The sequence below is a fragment of the Telmatherina bonti genome (assembly GCF_933228915.1).
Source record: "Telmatherina bonti genome assembly, chromosome: 2".
NCBI classification, from domain to species: domain Eukaryota; kingdom Metazoa; phylum Chordata; class Actinopteri; order Atheriniformes; family Telmatherinidae; genus Telmatherina; species Telmatherina bonti.
In genome coordinates, this window is record NC_136620.1 from 40,808,594 (window position 1) to 40,827,597 (window position 19,004).

Here is a 19,004-nt window from a genome sequence, read left to right on the forward strand (position 1 = left end):
CTAGAAAGTTATCTCATAAACCACCAGCAGCTCTAACAGAACAGCAGTGGTGTGTCCGTGCGTGTGTGTGTGTGTCACTGTGGGTGGGTGGGTTGAGTCCTATCCGCGTGCATCTCGTTAACATGCACAGTTTACACGCACAGACCTCAGAAAGCATCAACTGCAGATGAATCAGCTTGATTTAACTTTTATAATCTAAAGCAGAAATGTGGCAGCTCGTGCACTTTTCTGTTGCATGGAGTGCGCGTGAACGTGCACGTTCCGTGCTGTTAATTGACTGTTTAATAAATGATCAGAGTCCGGAGAAGCACGAGCTTTTCCAGCTTTTCCAGACAGCCTGAGATCCTCAGGAAAGCTGCATCCCGTCCAGAGCAGCTCTGCTGAGAGGCAGGGGGGTGAGGAGGGGTGAGGCGGGGTGAGGGGTGCTCGCTGTTGCGTCTGGCCTATGCAGAGGTAGTGAGTTGCGTCAGTGCTTGCGGGGCAGGCTAGAAATGCGCCAGGCAGATGAAAGTAGAGGCGCACTTTGGGGAGAGAAGAAAAAAGTTGTGAGCGAGGAGAGGCGCGCGGAGCTCCTGCAGTCTCGCGGTTTTATGCCTCTGAGAGATTAGTCTTGCCACCTTTCTGTGCCTTTCTGCTCTGCGACGCCGCTTCCACGTCTCTGAGGAGCAGATCGGGCTTTTGGAGTCGCGACGCCGCAGCGCCATGGAGCTGCTCTGCCTGGAAGTGGACACCAACATACGGGCTCGGCCAGACCCCAACCTGCTGGAGGACAGGGTTCTGCACAGACTGCTCACTATAGAGGAGAGGTTTCTGCCACAATATTCCTATTTTAAAGTTGTCCAGAAGGATATCCAGCCGTTCATGAGGAGGATGGTGGCGACCTGGATGTTGGAGGTAGAAACTTCTTTCCTCTTCCAGCCAGCCTCCAACCTGCTGGGGATTCTTCCCAACTTTTCTCTGTTTGTGTGAAACTGATGCTTCTTGCTGCTGATAATTCCAAGTTTTCAGCAGATCGGCGCTGAACTGCTTTCATGTTTTAAAGTCGGACTCGGAAGACTCGGTTTGTCTGAGCTGTTCTGCAGCCACACCGGAAAAAGTCTCTTTATTCCGGGTACAGTGTGTCTACAAGGTGCCTGGGCTTTTTATACATATTATTTTCGATATGCTGAATATTTCCATGCACACGTATGCACGCCCCAGTGCAATGCGGCGCTGCGCCATGTTGGCTGTTGCGGGAGCGCTGCTGCTTCTAACGGGAGATTTGCGGTGTTAAAAACGCAATAACAGCAGCTTAGATCCACCAGAACGAACAGAAGAGGTTCTCAGGTGTCCAGCTAATGCAGATATGATCAGAATAAAAGTTGTAAATCTTCTAGAAACCAGTTAGAAATGTCGGAAGGGGAGAGGGCCCAGCCCTCCTCTTCCTCCCGCGGCGCCACAATTATCTTCATTTTTCCCCTCCTCGTTACATATTTATGCTCAACGTGTATCTGTAAACAAACCTGAAGCTCTGAGCTTTATTTTCATGTACATATTGTCAGAATGTGACTCTGTGGAGATTTTTAATTAATTTTTGAAGGAATCGCATGTGGTCGCGGTGACGCGCCTCCGACCAGCCGCTCTCCACTTGCTTTTCGTTTTGCCTTTTTATTCATATTCATCCTGTCTGGATTTGGACCAAAACAGTCCGAAATGATGTGGAAGAGACAGTTAGACATTATGGTGAAAAAATAACGAGTGTAGGTAATTTATTTCTATTTTTAAATATTTTCTGAAAATATGACGACTGAAGAAAATGCGCCTGTTTCCGCGCTGCGCTGTCGGCTCCTTTCTGCCTCTGATGGGACTTGAATTCATTTCTTAGTGAATGAACTGGTGAAATGCGACCCTATTGACACTTTGCACATGAAACTACCTTTATTATTTTTATTCATTCTTTTTTTAAATTTATTTAGTCAAATAATGGACAATAAATTCGTGTCTGATGTCGCAACCGAAGTGTGTTGGGCGCAGATTCCTGGCCGGGCCCCAAGTCTGTGTCCCTGAATATTTATGTGATTTCTCTTTTGTTTCGTTACATGATAAAAGTTTAATGTGCATTAGAAGCTGAGGAGAGGAGTCATGTGACCGCAGGGGCTGCGAATGATCACCGCTGCTGCGTTGTGTCTCTTCAGGTCTGTGAAGAGCAGAAGTGTGAAGAAGAAGTTTTTCCCCTCGCCATGAACTACTTAGACAGATTTTTAGCAGTGGTACCCACCAAAAAGTGTAACCTGCAGCTGCTGGGAGCAGTCTGCATGTTTCTTGCATCCAAGTTGAAAGAGACTCGTCCTTTAACTGCAGAGAAGCTCTGCATCTACACAGATAACTCCATCAGACCACAGGAGCTGCTGGTAAGCAACACACTTACTGATACATCTCTCTTTTTATTTATTAGATATTTCTGCTTCGTGTGTTCTCAGAAATGTTTGGAACTTTACTCATTTTCAGCTCTGTCTTAATGAAATAATGAAAACATGGCAGATTGTATGGGAAGGTTTTTCTTGCCGGATTAAATCTCCATTTTAAACCGGATCATCATTAAAGGTGCATGAAAAGCAGAGTCCCTTCAGCAGGGTCTGTGTGTGTGCAGACCCCCAGGCTGTGCAGCAGGCTGTTGGATGGTCTCCATCACCATCTAGCGGCAGATATTTGCACAGAGCAATGAGGTCAGCTGAACTCCAGCCAAGGCTCTGGCTGTGTTCCTGTCGGCCAGACAGGCAGAGACACTGAAATTCAAGTTTGCCTTTTACAGTTTAGCTTCCATCCTAAAATAACCTGATGCTCACATTTATGATATCCTCCTTTTCTGACTCCCACATAAAGATCTCCACATGGCCGACAATGCTGGGGCGATTCTGTCATCTTGGAGTAAAAAGTCTCATCTTTTTGTCTTCAGCTTCTTTGGTCTGATAAAACCAGCTGCCATCCACAGGGCAAAACTATTAATTACCTCCGTTTCCCATCAGATAAGCATTTCCACGCTGCTCTGTGGTGCTGCATGAGCATTCCTCAGTAAACAGCCAATCCCACCCATGTTGGGAAAGAGATTGAGACGTGGCTGACGCTCGTAGACCCGCTTTCCTCTCAGAGTGGCCGCTCTTCCCACCCAGCTGATTGGTTTCTGATCATTTTCAGGCTGTTTGTCTCCTTGTGGACATGCTGACAGAGTCATTAAACAGACTGAGCATGTAGGAGAGGCTGCAGACACACAACAGGCTGAAAGGCTTCAGTCAGGTTGGACCTTTCCAACGTGTTCTGACTGTAGACGAAGCCTTGCTGAGGCCTCCGTGTTTCTGTTTGAGGCAGATACAGGAAACAGAGATCAGCTGCTCGGGGCATGTGATCGTTTTGTCTGTCCTCATCTTTGGTAACATATTTTTTGTAAAGAGAACCGCAATCTCATGCAGAGATGGTGTGACCAAAAGGAAGGCAGAAGCAGAAGGAAGTGGGTGCCTGCCTTGCTTCTCTGTCAGCAGTGTTGCAAGCTTTTGGCTTCGCTGTACATTCACACGTTGACTGATGAGGTCCATCTGTACGCAGACACAGCTACATGTAAAATGTTTCATTAAATTCTGATTTTCTGCACCGTTTTAATGTCTCTGATGACTAAAACCACGAAACTTGACAGGCTGTTGGAGAGTCAGAGGAAGCCACGTGGAGTGGTCTCGTGCTCCGTCTCTCTGAAAGGGAAAATGAGCAGCATCTGTAGGTCCAGGCACACGGTTGCTTCCCCCAAATTCCCACCAACTCTTCCATTAATCACCTCCTGGAGGAAGTGAAAGTAACATTGTGTTCTGAGAGAATAGGACCTTACCCAGCCACGCTACCCCCCCCTGCAGTCCTTCCTGGAGCCTTGTCGGACCCGGTGGGGGTTAAGATGAAGATGACGAGGAGGTTGGGGGCAGCTGGATGTGTGGAGCGGCTGCATGTTTCTACGTCGGGGAGAATATTCTGCCAGTGTGTGTGAGATCATGTTTAAAATGAGGGATTCGGAGCGTTTGAGAGGTTTCCTGCTAATCCTGCTGAATGAAAGCAGGTTTTCACTCCGCGCTCGCACACTGGAACCTCTGCTTGGCCTCTTTAGGAAAGTCCCCCGATGCCAGACAGACAGAAGCGAGACAGTGTTGTCAGGTCACCTGGGTTGGTGTTTCTGAGCTCTGTTGGCACAGAGACTAACCTGACAGCAGTAAACCTCCGCATGCCCCCCTAACCCTAACCCTGCAGGGTCGAGCCTCATTCACACATTTAAGGACAAAGTGCAGCGTTTTGTAATCTGTAAAAATGAAGTTTGGTTTTGCCTTTTTGCTGCTTTGAGTCATCTCTCTTGCCGTCTTCTCTCTCCCTCTTCAGGAATGGGAACTGGTGGTTTTGGGAAAGTTGAAGTGGAACTTGGCAGCAGTGACACCCAACGATTTCATTGAGCACATTGTCAGGAGGCTGCCGCTGCCCGAGGATAAGCTGGCACTCATACGGAAACACGTCCAGACCTTCATCGCCCTCTGTGCCACAGGTAGGACAGGCTCCACGGGGACATCTTATCTTTTCCCTTTTTTCATGTTGCAAGTGATGGTGACGATGACGAAGCTGCCAAGTCAGACCATGTGATGCATCAACATGCTTCTCATGTTGCAGAATATCTTTATCTGCACATTCATCTCTCTCAGCAGCATGTCAAAGCCCTCTCCGTCAGAAACATGCATCAGCACAGAGGTGTGCTGTGGGCCAGTCACGGCTGGCCGTGAATCCGTTGCTTCTGACGGGGAACTTCACCGTCATGCAGAAAACACGCATCGAGCAGAAGATCGTAACCTTAGACTCTTTAGCTCGGCGTCCATCGTCCTATCCTCTCGCAGGCTGCCGTGTGGTCGTTTGTTAGAGGCGTATCGGTGCCTTTCAGAGCATCCAGTAACACTTCAAAGCAGAAGGCATTCCCATGATGTCGACAGGAGGAATGGACGGGGTGGAGGCAGGCCGACACATTGTCTTCGTCTTATTGTCTCTCTGCTCTTGAGGCGAACTGTTCTCTGAAGATCAAACATGCAGCCAGTCCTGGGAAGGACTGGAGGCCCTGAACGTGATATGAAGAGGTTGTGAGGTGGAAGCAGGAGGGACCGAGGGAGTTGGGGAAAGCCAGAAGAGCGTTTTGTTTTTGTACTGCCAATTCTAAGGCATGTGGTGTTTTCATATCTCGTTCCCCTGCCTCCCTCCGTCCCTCTTTTCTCTCCCCTCCTAACTTCACACGCCTCCCCGCCCTGCAGCTGGAGGACATGATAGCTTTCCCATGTTCAGATTCCCTGCAGGGCACGTTGGCGTCACCTCCATGCCCACGTTCAGGCGAGAAGTACCGGTTTTACAGATCCTCCAGGATTTCCTCGCAGCATTTCATGCGTCCTCCTCCTCTTCTCCTGCAAGTTTCAGAAAATTCACTGAATAAATGGACCAGACGAAACAATGCATAATAATGCAGCATGGACATCCTCTCTGCAGCAGCAACTTCACTTTCAGAAGGTCAGAAACAGGAATGCTGACTGCCCCCCCCCCCCATGGGAAAGAACTCAGTCGCCCAGAAGAGCGTGCACAGTTACATGAACAGATACAAGGGAGGTGACCAGTATTTACACCAAGAAGATGCTGCTTGTGCAACGGGTGTGATCGGGTGAGGAACATTTGCAGAGGATGTTGCCGTTTGCAAAGCTTCAAACATGAAATGTTGCTGTGTCTCAATTTCCTCAGTTTTCCTCACCCCAGATTTCTCACCCCTTATTTTGTGCCGGCGGCTTCATGCATGGAACGGCAGCCTGTCCGTGATCAGACCTCTTCCCAAAGCAGCGTTGTGAAAGACTCTGGCTGCACTTTGTCCTGAATCGCCTCAACGAGGCGCTGGACGAGATTTACGAGCCTCCTGGAATCGTTCTCCTAACTGTGTCTCAGGAGAGGGATGCTCCAGAGACGGATGTGGATCCGCAACAGGCCGGTTATCTGTGCAGACTCGTCTCCAGGCAAACGGAGAGTTTAGGGCGAAACAGAGAGAGAGAGAGAGAGAGAGCGTGCACGAGTGAGTCAACAGTTTGGTGCATCGGAGGATCTCTGGGATTTCAAAACCCCGCTTGTGGGAGGTTCCCAGCCATAAATCTTCAGGTTATCTTGGTGGGAATGCTCCTTGAGACGTCTTCTGAGGTGGAGACGGAACGTGAGGAGGTCTCTCAGGAGGATTTATATTTGCAAGGCAATTGACGACGGATCACCTGTGGCCTCCCTGTTTCATGCGTTCCCATTAAGCCCACTGGTCCACCCAGTACTGCTATCCCCGTCCGGCAGAAGAAAACATGCATAAAAAGCATCAGCTCTGTGTTTCTGAGTGAGAGAAGTGGGGAATAAGGCCTCTTCTTCCTAATGGCTCCTCTCTTTTGATGAAACAGTTCCGTTCGGGACACTCGGTGGAATTTTGTCAGGTGGCGCTGCCTGGCTCTGTATTAATTAATAACCTCGGTTGGCCCATTCAGGACTATGCAAATGGACTCCGCTAGAGACTGGGAGAAAGGAGACAAAAGGCCTGGCCCTTACATTTCATATGCAGAACCATGTGAGGGTCAGCGCTGCAGGGCCACTTGATAGGAAACACCAGCGTTTCCCCCAGGCATGCCGCCGGATAATAGCCCAGAAACAAGCTCATTAAGGGAGATTATGGACCTCCATTCCTGCACACAGACACCAAGCACTCAGAGCTTCCTCTTCTATTCTTATTCAATTGATCTAAAGTGGGAGAATGGATGGGGTGCATGGGGCAGACAGATGCACCCCAACCTGTCTGCTTGGGTTATTGAGCTCCGTCTTCTTGCCATATTGGCAGGGATTAAAGGCAGGATCCAACAGCCCTCCCAGTAATGGTATGCATGGAATGGTGACAATGGTCATAGAAGTTGATCAAAAGGAAACGCTGGATCTTCGCCAACAGCGTTGACCAAGAAAAGAGTCAATTGTGTTGAAGGACATAATGAAGATTTGCTACAAGTTGGGATCTAAATAATGAGTGATTTTACGAACTGATTACTTATTCTTTTTCCTCTCCAAATAGTATTTGATTACTCATTTCTGGTATGTGGAAGTGTCTTTGAACTGTGTGAGAAGTAACTTGATCATTAACTAGTTGGTTTCTCTTTGAGAAACTAATGATTCACCAGCTAACAAACACAGGAGAAGCCCGGGCTTGGTGCAGAGGCTCCCTTTTCCCTCTCCTCCAACATGTTGCTCCTTTCTTTCTTTTTAAAACACTTCAAATAGTAGCCAGGCTGTGTATGTGTGGGATCTATGAAGAGTTAGCTCTTGCATCATTTATCTTTTTATACAACTTTTAACCCATAAGAAAGGATCCTCGGCAGCAGATTGGCCCTGGTTGCCCCACACAGGTGCTGGGTCTGCATGGCTGGAGTCCTGGGGAGGAATCCATCCATGCATGCATGAGAGACGTCTCAGATACCTCCCTGCTTTAGTGTCTGTGATGCAGAGGCAGGAAGTCTGCTTGTAGCTTCTGTCAGGCTGCTACATGGAGACTCGCTTCAGTCCTCAAGAGGAGGATGATTCATCTTTACTGCTGTTTGTTTGCATAAAACTCTCTTCATGTTTGATGAGTCAGAACCAGAACCGATTAGTCACCACGTCCAGCAAGTTATCCCTTCTCTCCACCGAAACAGGGGTTCATGTCCGGCCGGCCGCTGTGAAGCAGGAAGAAGATTCCTGAGAGTATGTGCCCAAAAATGTGCCACGCAGGGTGAATCATCCCATGGCATGTCCTGCCCCCCCCCCCGCCCCCACCATCCATCTCAGCTCTGCTTTCTAAATACTGAGTCACAGCAGAAAGACGGATTTGTACTTCAGTTTTACAGACAAAGCTCGTTTTGAGTGAACATGTTGACCTTGGAGATCTTTTTAAGCACAAACATAAGTAAATGTTAGTGTTTGTTAGCTTGACCTGAACAAGCTTTTCCTTGGTCTTTGTCCTTGTAAACAAAGTGGGAAATGAAGAAATCCCTTTTCTGCCATGTTGGCGTGTTTGATGGTGAACTGTAGTTCCGAAAGTTTCGTTGAAGTCTGGACTGAAATAATACACTTTGTCGAGCAACATGTAAGTAGAGATGAAACCTAACGCTTCCGGCATGACGGGAAATATCTCCACAATCAATCTAAGGCCTTGAATTAGACATCAGGACAGCTGTGTTGATTAAAAAGGACAGATAGACAGACATGTGGATGTTTAGCCGCTGCTTCCATCCCAACCATGAAGCAGAAATGCAGTTTGAGTTGAAACGTGAACTCTTCTGCCTCCTGAAATCCGGCGTCGCCTCCTGCCTGCTGCAGAGAGGACGGTGAAGCGCCGGCGGAGGTTCTCGCTGCAGTTACGGAGGAACGAGGCTTTGTGGGGAATAAGCTGCAACGACCGACTCCGACGCTCCCAAGTCGTAGTTTTTGTTTCTCCTGAGCAGGAAGCAGCTAAATATTCTCAGGTTCTTCTTTGTAAAAGGAGTTCATCTCCTCTTCCTACAGGTGGAGGTCAGCAGGCATGGTCTGCACTGCGTTAGCGGTGAAACCCGCTTTCATGGAAATCCCAAAACGATGTTTGTTTTTGACCTTGATCAGTCAACAGGCCCTGCTTCGCCGTAATGTTGGCGCTTTAACAAACAAGGCAGCGTAGAATACAAGAGCCTGATTTACAGCGCTGGACGGAGAAAGTGAAAAACAGTTTGCACTTTTTTTGGCTGGTTTTCAACTTTCCAGCTTTAATTAATTTACTGTTTTAATGTGCATCACAGCCACCCAGAGAGAGAGGGCCTTGCAGGGCAGACCAGAGGCCCTGGGATGAAGTTTCATGGGGTAGGATGGAGACGAGGGGCAAAGGGAGGAGAAAGGGCCATTGAAGGGGGTGAGAGGCGCTCGGGCCGGGCCAGCCAGCCAGTCGCTGCTCACAGGGAGCTTTCCATCGCAGGCATCCCCACTCAGCTACATACACTGTTTATCCGCAGCATGAATATCAATGAGGTGCTCCTAAAATACGGCCATTCTTCGGCCCGCATGCAGCGGCCACCAGGCCGGCGTGTCGGCCCGCTTCGGCTGCACGCGCACGTCCTTGTTCTGCTACAGACCTGTCTTGTCTTCACTGTGAAAAATCAGCTTGCTGCCTACTGCCCAGCTTGTGTGTGTGTGTGTGTGTGTGTGTGTGTGTGTGTGTGTGTGTGTGTGTGTGTCCTAAAACACAGACATTGTTTCACTGCAGCATCTCTAAGTTGCAGAAGGTGGTCGTACCTCTCGGCACTTACAGTAAACCTGTGTGTGCCTTTGTACTCCGACCCCCCCCCTTTAGAAAGTTGCGGTCTTGAAGCAGTGATGTAACAGGTGGGGGGGGGGGGGGGGGTCCCTTTCCTCTTGGCGCAAGGTGGCCTCTAATAAATGGCCTCTTGGCAGAAGCCCAGCGGGAACACAGGGTGTATAATAAGTTCATTTATTTGTCAACAGTGAGCCAGAAGATGCGAGAGCGCCTGGCGGTGCATGTTAAGAAGGCAGCGAGGGGGGGGGGGGGCTGCCTTCGCGCTTATCAAAGGACCCACCTCTTTGATTCCACAGATAAAAAAAGAAGGAAGAAAAATCTCCTTCAGAGCCGTCGCACAGTTTGCTTTGCAATTGAATATGGCAATATGTTAATGTGCCGGCTGTTCAATGCCCCCGCTGCCCGCTCTGCTAGCCCATAGGTGGCCCAGGAACAGAGGGGGGGCGCTCGCAGGAAGAGGAGGGGGCGGGGGGGGGTGGATGGGAGGCAGGAGGTGGGGGTCACTGGAGGGCAACTCTTTTCTTCTTCCAAACCTCAGAAGAGTTTGGATGCAGACCTGAGAGTGATGTGCAGCAGAGATGCCCCCCCCCCCCCCCCCCCCCACGCCCATCTCCTTCTTCTCCCCGTTGCCACGCCGTCCACCCCTCCCTCTTCATCCTCCTTCCCCTGTCGACCCCCCGCCCTCCGTGTCCAGCGCTGCCTTTGTCCGAGCCGTCTGGCTGAGCTGGAACCAGCAGAGAGGGATGGATGCCGTGTCTGTCGGGTGAGATGAGGTGATGACTCTGGACAATGGAGTCACACTCTTCTGCCTCTCCTCTCGCCGGCCCGCCACTCTATTAATATGCTAAGAGACGGGAGGGCCGCCGCGGCGAAGCGCTGCCTGCTGCAGCGACAAAGAGCGAGCATGTGCGCCATTCACCGCCCTTCCAGGCGGCCCATGTGGTCTCCGAGCAGAAAGGTAGAAGTTGAGCAAGACATAAAGACGGAATAGAGAACGTGTGTGTGTGTGTGTGTGTGTGTGTGTGTGTGTGTGTGTGTGTGTGTGTGTGTGTGTGTGTGTGTGTGTTTACGAAGAGAAAAAACAGCTCCTCGCCCTGTCTGTCTGTCTGTCTGTCTGTTGCCTTCTCGGGCTTCTGGCCCGTTCACAAGCTGTCTCATTTGCATTATGAATGACAGTGAGGGGAGCTAACAAGGTTATTGGTCTTTGAGACGCACGCCTGCGACCACACGTGGAAAAAGGACCTACAGCAGTGCACGTTGGCAAAGGCACTGAGCCTCTTTATTCCTCCTTTTCCAAGCGCTATGGGGCTTTTTTCAGCGAGCACACGATTTACTGAGATGGAAGAAAAGGGGCTGGGCTGGGGGAAGGGGGGCTGGATGGGGGTGAGGGTGGGGGCTTTCAGCTCCTTTACAAGCCAAGTGAACCCTCAGTATCCCGAGCCCTGGCCATTAGCGAGCGCTGCGTTCAGACCCAGCGCAGCAGCAGGATTTATCAGCTGTATCGTGTTGTCTCGGCTCCGCGGACACAACGCGGAACATTTATAAAGTTCTCCAGGTGAACCTGGAAGCTCTTCTTCAGACTGAAAACACGCCAGTCCCATTTCACCAAACTGCTGTTGTGTCTCACCAGATTTCAGGTTCGCCATGTACCCCCCCTCCATGATCGCCACGGGAAGCGTGGGGGCAGCGATCTGCGGCCTGCAGCTGGATTCAGCTGACCAGTCCCAGTGGGGGGACAGCCTGACAGACCTGCTGGCCAAGATCACCAACACCGAGGTGGTGAGTTTCTGCTCGGCATCAAACACTGGTTTCCAACATTTTCCTTCTTCTTGAGCGACTTTAAGAACATTAAGCCTGAGTCGGCGTGAGGCCCCGTTAGCGTTGAGCAGAAAGGAGGAACTTCTCTGAGTCGATGCATCTCTGGAGACATCAGTTCACTCTTCAACTCTTACAGTAGAATATCTGAATAATCTGCTGCTCTGCAAACAGTTCATCTCTGCTGAATGCCACATGGATGTCATCTAATAACCACTGAAAATCTGTTTTATCATCTGGTAACAAACAGGTTTCCCCATTTTCTACTGGTTTCCTGTCTGGAAGTTCCCCATGAGTCCAAGCTGTGTGTCGTGTGTAGAAGGTCCAGAATGTCTGAGCAGCATGTTGCAGCTGCTCCACTCGGTTTTCATGCTCTGCTCTGAAAGTGGAGGGAAAGTTGGGAAAAGGATCTTGAAGCCGGTTGAAAGCAGATGTGGATGTTTTGTCCCGACGGGCTGTTGTGTGGCGGTCTGGTGGGTGAGTTGAGCCCAGACACGGGCAGGGCCCCTCAGATGCCTGGCTTTCATCATGGTGGAGGGCTTCAGCTCCCCACGGGGTGGGGGGTGCTGTGGAGGTCTTCTGTAGTCGTCTCTTCTGGGTACGAGCCTTCAGAATGTCACCATGCAGACTGTGGAGGAGCAGCGTGTCGCCGCGGGTCTGGAGGACCGGCCGCGGGTCTGGGGGACCGGCCGCGGGTCTGGGGGACCGGCCGCGGGTCTGGAGGACCGGCCGCGGGTCTGGGGGACCGGCCGCGGGTCTGGAGGACCGGCCGCGGGTCTGGGGGACCGGCCGCGGGTCTGGGGGACCGGCCGCGGGTCTGGGGGACCGGCCGCGGGTCTGGGGGACCGGCCGCGAGGACCGGCCGCGGGTCTGGGGGACCGGCCGCGGGTCTGGGGGACCGGCCGCGGGGACCGGCCGCGGGTCTGGGGGACCGGCCGCGGGGACCGGCCGCGGGTCTGGGGGACCGGCCGCGAGGACCGGCCGCGAGGACCGGCCGCGGGTCTGGGGGACCGGCCGCGAGGACCGGCCGCGGGTCTGGGGGACCGGCCGCGGGTCTGGGGGACCGGCCGCGGGTCTGGGGACCGGCCGCGGGTCTGGGGGACCGGCCGCGAGGACCGGCCGCGAGGACCGGCCGCGGGTCTGGGGGACCGGCCGCGAGGACCGGCCGCGAGGACCGGCCGCGGGTCTGGGGGACCGGCCGCGAGGACCGGCCGCGGGTCTGGGGGACCGGCCGCGGGTCTGGGGACCGGCCGCGGGTCTGGGGGACCGGCCGCGGGTCTGGGGGACCGGCCGCGAGGACCGGCCGCGGGTCTGGGGGACCGGCCGCGGGTCTGGGGGACCGGCCGCGGGTCTGGGGACGGTCTGGGGGACCGGCCGCGGGTCTGGGGGACCGGCCGCGGGTCTGGGGACCGGCCGCGGGTCTGGGGGACCGGCCGCGGGTCTTTGGTTCCTTAATCCAAACATCAGAGGTAATGTGAGCACGGCGAGCAGAACAGCAGGTGCACCGCTGATCCCAAGCATCCGCCATGTTAACGTCTCCCCCGAAAGGAGGCGCAGCAAGAGGAGGAGGCGGCGGCGCAGCAAGAGGAGGAGGCGGCGGCGCAGCAAGAGAGAGGGAGGCGCAGCTCTCGCCTCCTCCTACGGTCCACGCCGCATCAGCGCTGGGAGGCGTGGCTCCCTCTGGCGCCGCTGAGGAGAAACAAAGCGCCGGCCTCGGCGGCGCAGGGCCTCGGTGTGTTTGGGCTCACCGTCCCGACATTCCTGGGTTCAGACGAGCCGAAGCTCGCAGTGAACCAGGTAAAGTAGGCGGCGTCCTTCCTGCCAGGCAGCCAATCAGAGCTCAAGGTTTAGCGAGGACGATGCTCGGTTAGCTCCCATTACAAGCGTCTTCTCTGCTTTTTGTGTAGAAGAAATAATCACATCGTAGTGATTTTAACGCTTAAAGCTCCGCCTCCTAACGAGTAAATCTCAGCCGCCAAAATCTGAAGGCTGCACACACACACACACACACAGGCATGCCTGTGATCCACAAGCTGTGGTTTTCCACTGGAAATGTGATAGGGCCAAGTCACCATCTTGGGTCACTGGAGGAATGTGTTTCCTCACACACACACACACACACCTGGTGTGGCCAAGAGGGGCGCTCTGCGGGGGTTGGGGGTTCTACGCGTTACGATGTGCAGAACAGCATAGATGTGTGAGCAGTGATGCGTTACGTCTGAAATCCTCATTGTTTCAGACTGAAAGATGTAGACCGGACGTCGACACGTAGAGCTTCAGGCCGGACGTCGACACGTAGAGCTTCAGGCCGGACGTCGACACGTAGAGCTTCAGGCCGGACGTCGACACGTAGAGCTTCAGGCCGGACGTCGACACGTAGAGCTTCAGGCCGGACGTCGACACGTAGAGCTTCAGGCCGGACGTCGACACGTAGAGCTTCAGGCCGGACGTCGACACGTAGAGCTTCAGGCCGGACGTCGACACGTAGAGCTTCAGACCGGACGTCGACACGTAGAGCTTCAGACCGGACGTCGACACGTAGAGCTTAGAGGTCCAGACCGGACGTAGACACGTAGAGCTTCAGACCGGACGTAGACACGTAGAGCTTAGAGGTTCAGACCGGACGTAGAGCTTAGAGCTTCAGACCGGACGTAGACACGTAGAGCTTAGAGGTCCAGACCGGACGTAGAGCTTAGAGCTTCAGACCGGACGTAGACACGTAGAGCTTCAGGCCGGACGTCGACACGTAGAGCTTCAGGCCGGACGTCGACACGTAGAGCTTCAGGCCGGACGTAGACACGTAGAGCTTCAGGCCGGACGTAGACACGTAGAGCTTCAGGCCGGACGTCGACACGTAGAGCTTCAGGCCGGACGTCGACACGTAGAGCTTCAGGCCGGACGTCGACACGTAGAGCTTCAGGCCGGACGTCGACACGTAGAGCTTCAGGCCGGACGTCGACACGTAGAGCTTCAGGCCGGACGTCGACACGTAGAGCTTAGAGGTCCAGACCGGACGTAGAGCTTAGAGCTTCAGACCGGACGTCGACACGTAGAGCTTCAGACCGGACGTCGACACGTAGAGCTTAGAGGTCCAGACCGGACGTAGACACGTAGAGCTTCAGACCGGACGTCGACACGTAGAGCTTAGAGGTCCAGACCGGACGTAGACACGTAGAGCTTCAGACCGGACGTAGACACGTAGAGCTTAGAGGTTCAGACCGGACGTAGAGCTTAGAGAAGGCTCATAGAGCGCCACTTCCTACGTTTTATCGTTTTGGCACCTTGTTGGGTCGGACACTGAGACACCGGAAACACATTTTCCTGTTCCTCTCTGTTTTCCATCTTCTTTCTTTCTTTTTCCTGTCAGTGTGAATGAAGCAAACATGAGTCCATGCGCTTCCCTGCTTACGGTCCTGCCCGGCTCTGCTGACTTTGTCTTTCCAGTGTCAGCCTCCTGATATTTTGCTTTCAGATTGTTTGTTTCAGCTGTCTGACCACTGAGTCCTCCCAGAGTTCCCAGTAATGTCTGGTGTGGTACATTCAGCAGTTACAACACATTCCATATTTCTTCCTGGTCTGTCTGCACGACTTCCCCCTGCTGCCAGTGTCGCAGAGGCCTCCCGGGGGATGATGTGCACGCCGCGGCGCGCTGCTGATGCATGTTTGTTTCAGCCTTCAGATAGGGGGCGGGGGTTACGATAAAACGCGTGTTCTGAATGCAACGTGGGAAGTTCCACCATCAGACCTGCTAGCCGTCATGCTGTCCAAGTCGCTGGGCTCCTCTGGAAACGGCTCGGCTGTTTCCAGTCGTCACACACTGAAGTCATTAAAGGTTCTTGAATGAAGCCCACGGGGCTTGGCATGGGATCCGAACGGAGACTGGGGGGGGGGAGTCTGTGAAGAAGTGAAGGCATGCATTCTTGTGGTAAGACACAGGCAGTTCCTTTACATGTTCTGAGCTTTACCTGGTTTTCTCACAGCATCTACATGAGCTTTGTCTTGTAGCTTGAAAACAAAGCGGATCTACTCTGGAGTCAGGAAGGACTTACTTTAGATTTCTTCACTTTCTGTCTTTGAGTTTCTAAGTTGCCCGGATGTCCAGAATCCATCCAACAGCCATTTACCTTCCCTGTAACAAGCGTGTGTCCCACCCTGTAATGCTTCGTGCCTTTTGCCCTTTGACACCGCGACCTCCCGACACTCTGCCCCGTTCATCTCCCAAAAAGCTTTTCTGATGTGAGCGAAGGGCTCCGCTCACGGAGGCCCAGCAGCACCAGAGGCCACAAGGCAGACTCAAACTGTGGCCCATCAGGTTTAGATTAGCTGTAAGTTTCAGAAGAATGTTTTCCTGCTCCACCAGCGCTACACTTCCACCCGTCTGAGCCGGCATCCCCACAGACGCAGGAGGGTCGTGCATGTGCAGAGCGGGGCGCTCTTCAGCATGTGGCCACCAGAGGGCAGCACCTCGCCGCTCCTGACAGGATGTCTGCGCTGCTGCAGGGTGTCCGCTTACCCTGAAGCTCTTTAATGACTATCATCACTGTTCCTCTCCTTAAAACAGTTTGACCTTTCTCTGACACCCATGCTAACAACCTATTCAGGGCCCTTCTACCTTACCCCCACCCCCCCTTCCTGCGCTGCCCTGGCCCTTCTCTCAACCCCTCATCACCGTAAGGATGTGAGGCCTCTGTACTGTCGAGGGCCCCGTCTCCCAGGTGGATTCTCAGATTGCCGCAGCGGCCTTTGATGGTGAAAGCTGAGGCGGCCAGGTCTCAGAAGGATCCCCTGCAGGCACACAGACTGGCTCTCGTTAAAAACGCACCACCTTTGTGTTCCCACAGGAGATGGATGTAATTAACATAGCTCTAATACTACCTGTGTTTTCAGCTGCCGTTGTCAAGGCGACTTCTGTTTGGGTTTGGTGTGCGTTTGGGAATGGCTGAGCTGGAGGGATGGGGGAGGCAGAGGCATGCGTGCGTGGGGGTGTGCACGTTGCAACGATGGGGGAGGTATTCAGCGCACAACCCCGGTGGGCTGATGCAATGCTACGGTCTAGCCCGGGTCTGGGACCGCATGTCTCGGAATAAAACTTAAATCTACTTTAAACAGATGAAACACGACAATTTGGAATAAAACTTGGTTCTGAAGTAAATATCTGGTTTATTCCCATTTAATCTGATTTATTCCTCCATCATGTAAACCACAGGTGTCGAACTCCAGTCCTCGAGGACCGGTATCCTGAAGGTTTTTGATGCTCCAACGCAACTAACCAAAACTTAAAAACAGGCTGACAAACTCTACAATTCAAACAACAATACAAAATAAATATAGAAATAAAATAAAAATTCAGAAAGTCAAGGGGATCATTATATCTATAAAGCTTCTCTTGGCAGAGAAAATTTGCTCAGCAGAACATCCAGACCATCATTCTGCTTGCCTAAATGCTGGACAAGACAAAAAAAAAAAAAAAACAGGCTGACAAGAAGCTGCTGGATGCGTTTGATTCAAATCAGCTGCGTTGGTGGAGGGAAACAACAAAAACCTGCCGGATGCCGGCCCTCCAGGACTGCAGTTTGACGCCCCTGATGTCAACGTTCGCTCCACTCTGATTCCACACGCTCCTTCCCTCCTCCCGTCGCCATGGCGCTCATATTCCCCACGGTCCTCTGCCTCCGTCTCCGGTCCTTTGTCTCCCGTCTCCTCGCTGGAAGCAGGGAAGTAGTATCCTCATGTCGAGCTGCTGCTTTTTATGTGTTTCCATGTTGTAGCCGAAAAGACGAGAAGCAGGAAGTTTTTGTTTCCTGTAGACATAATTACGTCACGTCCGCCTCGTCCAATCAGAGCCCTTCCCAGGCCACCGAGGTTTCCATGTCAACCTCCATCCAGAGTTATTTCTATGAAAACTTGAAGGACCTCTTTTCACCTCAACAGCTTCTCCTTTCGCTTTACAGGATGTTCTGAAAGAGTGCCAGGAGCAGATCGAGCGCGTGTTGGAGAGCAGCCTCCGCGAGGGCCGGCAGCAGCAGCAGCAACAGCAGCAGACCCAGAGAGGGCCCAGCGGAAAAGGCGTGGACGAGCTGGACCAGTCCTCCACCCCGACAGACGTCCGCGATATCAACTTGTGAACCACCGGGGGGCGTCGGTGCGCCGGATTTCCAGAGAAAAAGAAGAAAAAACATCACAAAAAAACTTCAGTCTTCTAAAAAGCAGAAAAAAAGAACAAAAATGTTAAAAACACAAAGTCAACGCAAAGAAAAAGTCAACGCTTGCTAGGTTTCTAGATTCTCTGTTCTTAAAGTTAAAAAACCAACAAAAAAAAAAAACCTGCACATGAGATGTCTTTTCTACGTTCTGGTCTAAATGCAACTCATTAGATACGAGATGAAGCTCTGTGGCTGTTCAGAAGGGAAGCCAGTCGTTCCGCCTTAGATTGTATAGAATGATCTTTAAGTTATATTCAGCCGCAGCGTGGTCGTCAGGCCGAACTGCAGGATCGCCGCAGGGGGCTCACATTTCTTCTTCTCTCTTTACTTTTCTGAGTATTATCACCTTACATTTGTTGCTGGTGTAAGAGAGCGCACACGTGGCCGTCAGGAGGTCCTGGCGAGGCAGAGGAAGCTCAGAGATGTAATGGTTCCCATTTCCAGCCCATCGCTGGGAGGATGATGATGATGATAATGATGATGATTAGTAGTATTAGTATTTACTGTTTTATCATTGGACATATTTTGGAACTGAGTGGTTGATCAATAAGCTCCTTTTTGTCAGGCTGCTTGTATGCATCAGTTTGTGGATGCGGTGCACGTGTGTTTCGTGCATAGCTGCCTTCGTGTGTGTGTGTGTGTGTGTCGTATCTGTATTAGCAATGTGCATTCTGAGTGAAGTCGTAGACTTCTAGTTCTGTGTGGAATGACAGCAGGTGAGTGTGGATCCGTGGAACCGGGCGCCGAGTCGCGGCGCGGACCGGGAAAGGGACTTTGCTTTACAGCCTCATGTCTGCAAAGGCTGTTTCACCGTAGAACCAGAGACCGTGTGAGCCATTTTACTGCCTTCCTTTAGTCTTGTAATGATGGGATGTTTGTGAGCAGAGGAGCAGGCAGGTATGGCACGTGTGAACACATGACAGTGTTGTGAAGAGAGTTTTTTTTAGTTATCTTTTGGTTTTTATCCTAGTTGGAGCTCCTCGGCGTAGTTCAGCGGGGAGGAAGAGCAGGATGTGGAGAGATCCGGAGCGACGCCACGGTGGCGGACAGAGAGGATTTCAGTGTTGCAGGAACATGCTGCTGTTCAGGACATGTGGATGATGTTCAGCCGCTGGCTGGAAATGATTCACAGAAAAAAAAAAGACACCCGGAAGCCTCAACATGAGACTTTAGCGTCGTTGGGTTTTCTGTCGACAATAAAAATGTTTTGGGTTCCATTTCCATGGAAATGTTGTGAGGAACTAAGACTGTACGTTGCCAGATCATGCAAGGATCAGCTTATTTTGTCTGGGGTGGGGTGGGGGGGTGGGGGGCGTGGTTAAAGGATGATAATATTACTGTCAATGCATCTGGAGTCCCACATGGGGTTGTTTCCAGCTTCCCTATATGATTTCAATGGCAAAGCACTTTGAGAAGATGCTCCCCAGGAGACGAGTGAAGCGGAACGCGTTGGGTGGTGATGGGAGGTGAATGGACGTTGGATCCGTTTTTATTTTTCCTCTTTAGGCTTTTTTCTTTGGTTTACTTTGTAGGGCTGGTTTCCCAAACATTCCCATCACAAACGACTTCCCTGCTTCAGCAAATCCCAGCTTGATGGAGGAGAACTTTAAAAATGGCTTTGAATCAGA

General features: G+C 52.1%; 1 protein-coding gene across 1 annotated transcript; it reads left to right on the forward strand.

The window, feature by feature from the left end:
• Positions 1 to 470: 470 nt before the first annotated feature.
• ccnd2a (cyclin D2, a) lies at positions 471 to 18,642 on the forward strand. Its single transcript, XM_079248603.1, has 5 exons — positions 471 to 894; positions 2,175 to 2,390; positions 4,390 to 4,549; positions 10,989 to 11,137; positions 17,125 to 18,642. Exons 1-5 carry the CDS (start codon positions 703 to 705, stop codon positions 17,296 to 17,298), a joined length of 891 nt encoding a protein of 296 aa, XP_079104729.1. The 5' UTR covers positions 471 to 702; the 3' UTR covers positions 17,299 to 18,642.
• Positions 18,643 to 19,004: the final 362 nt, after the last annotated feature.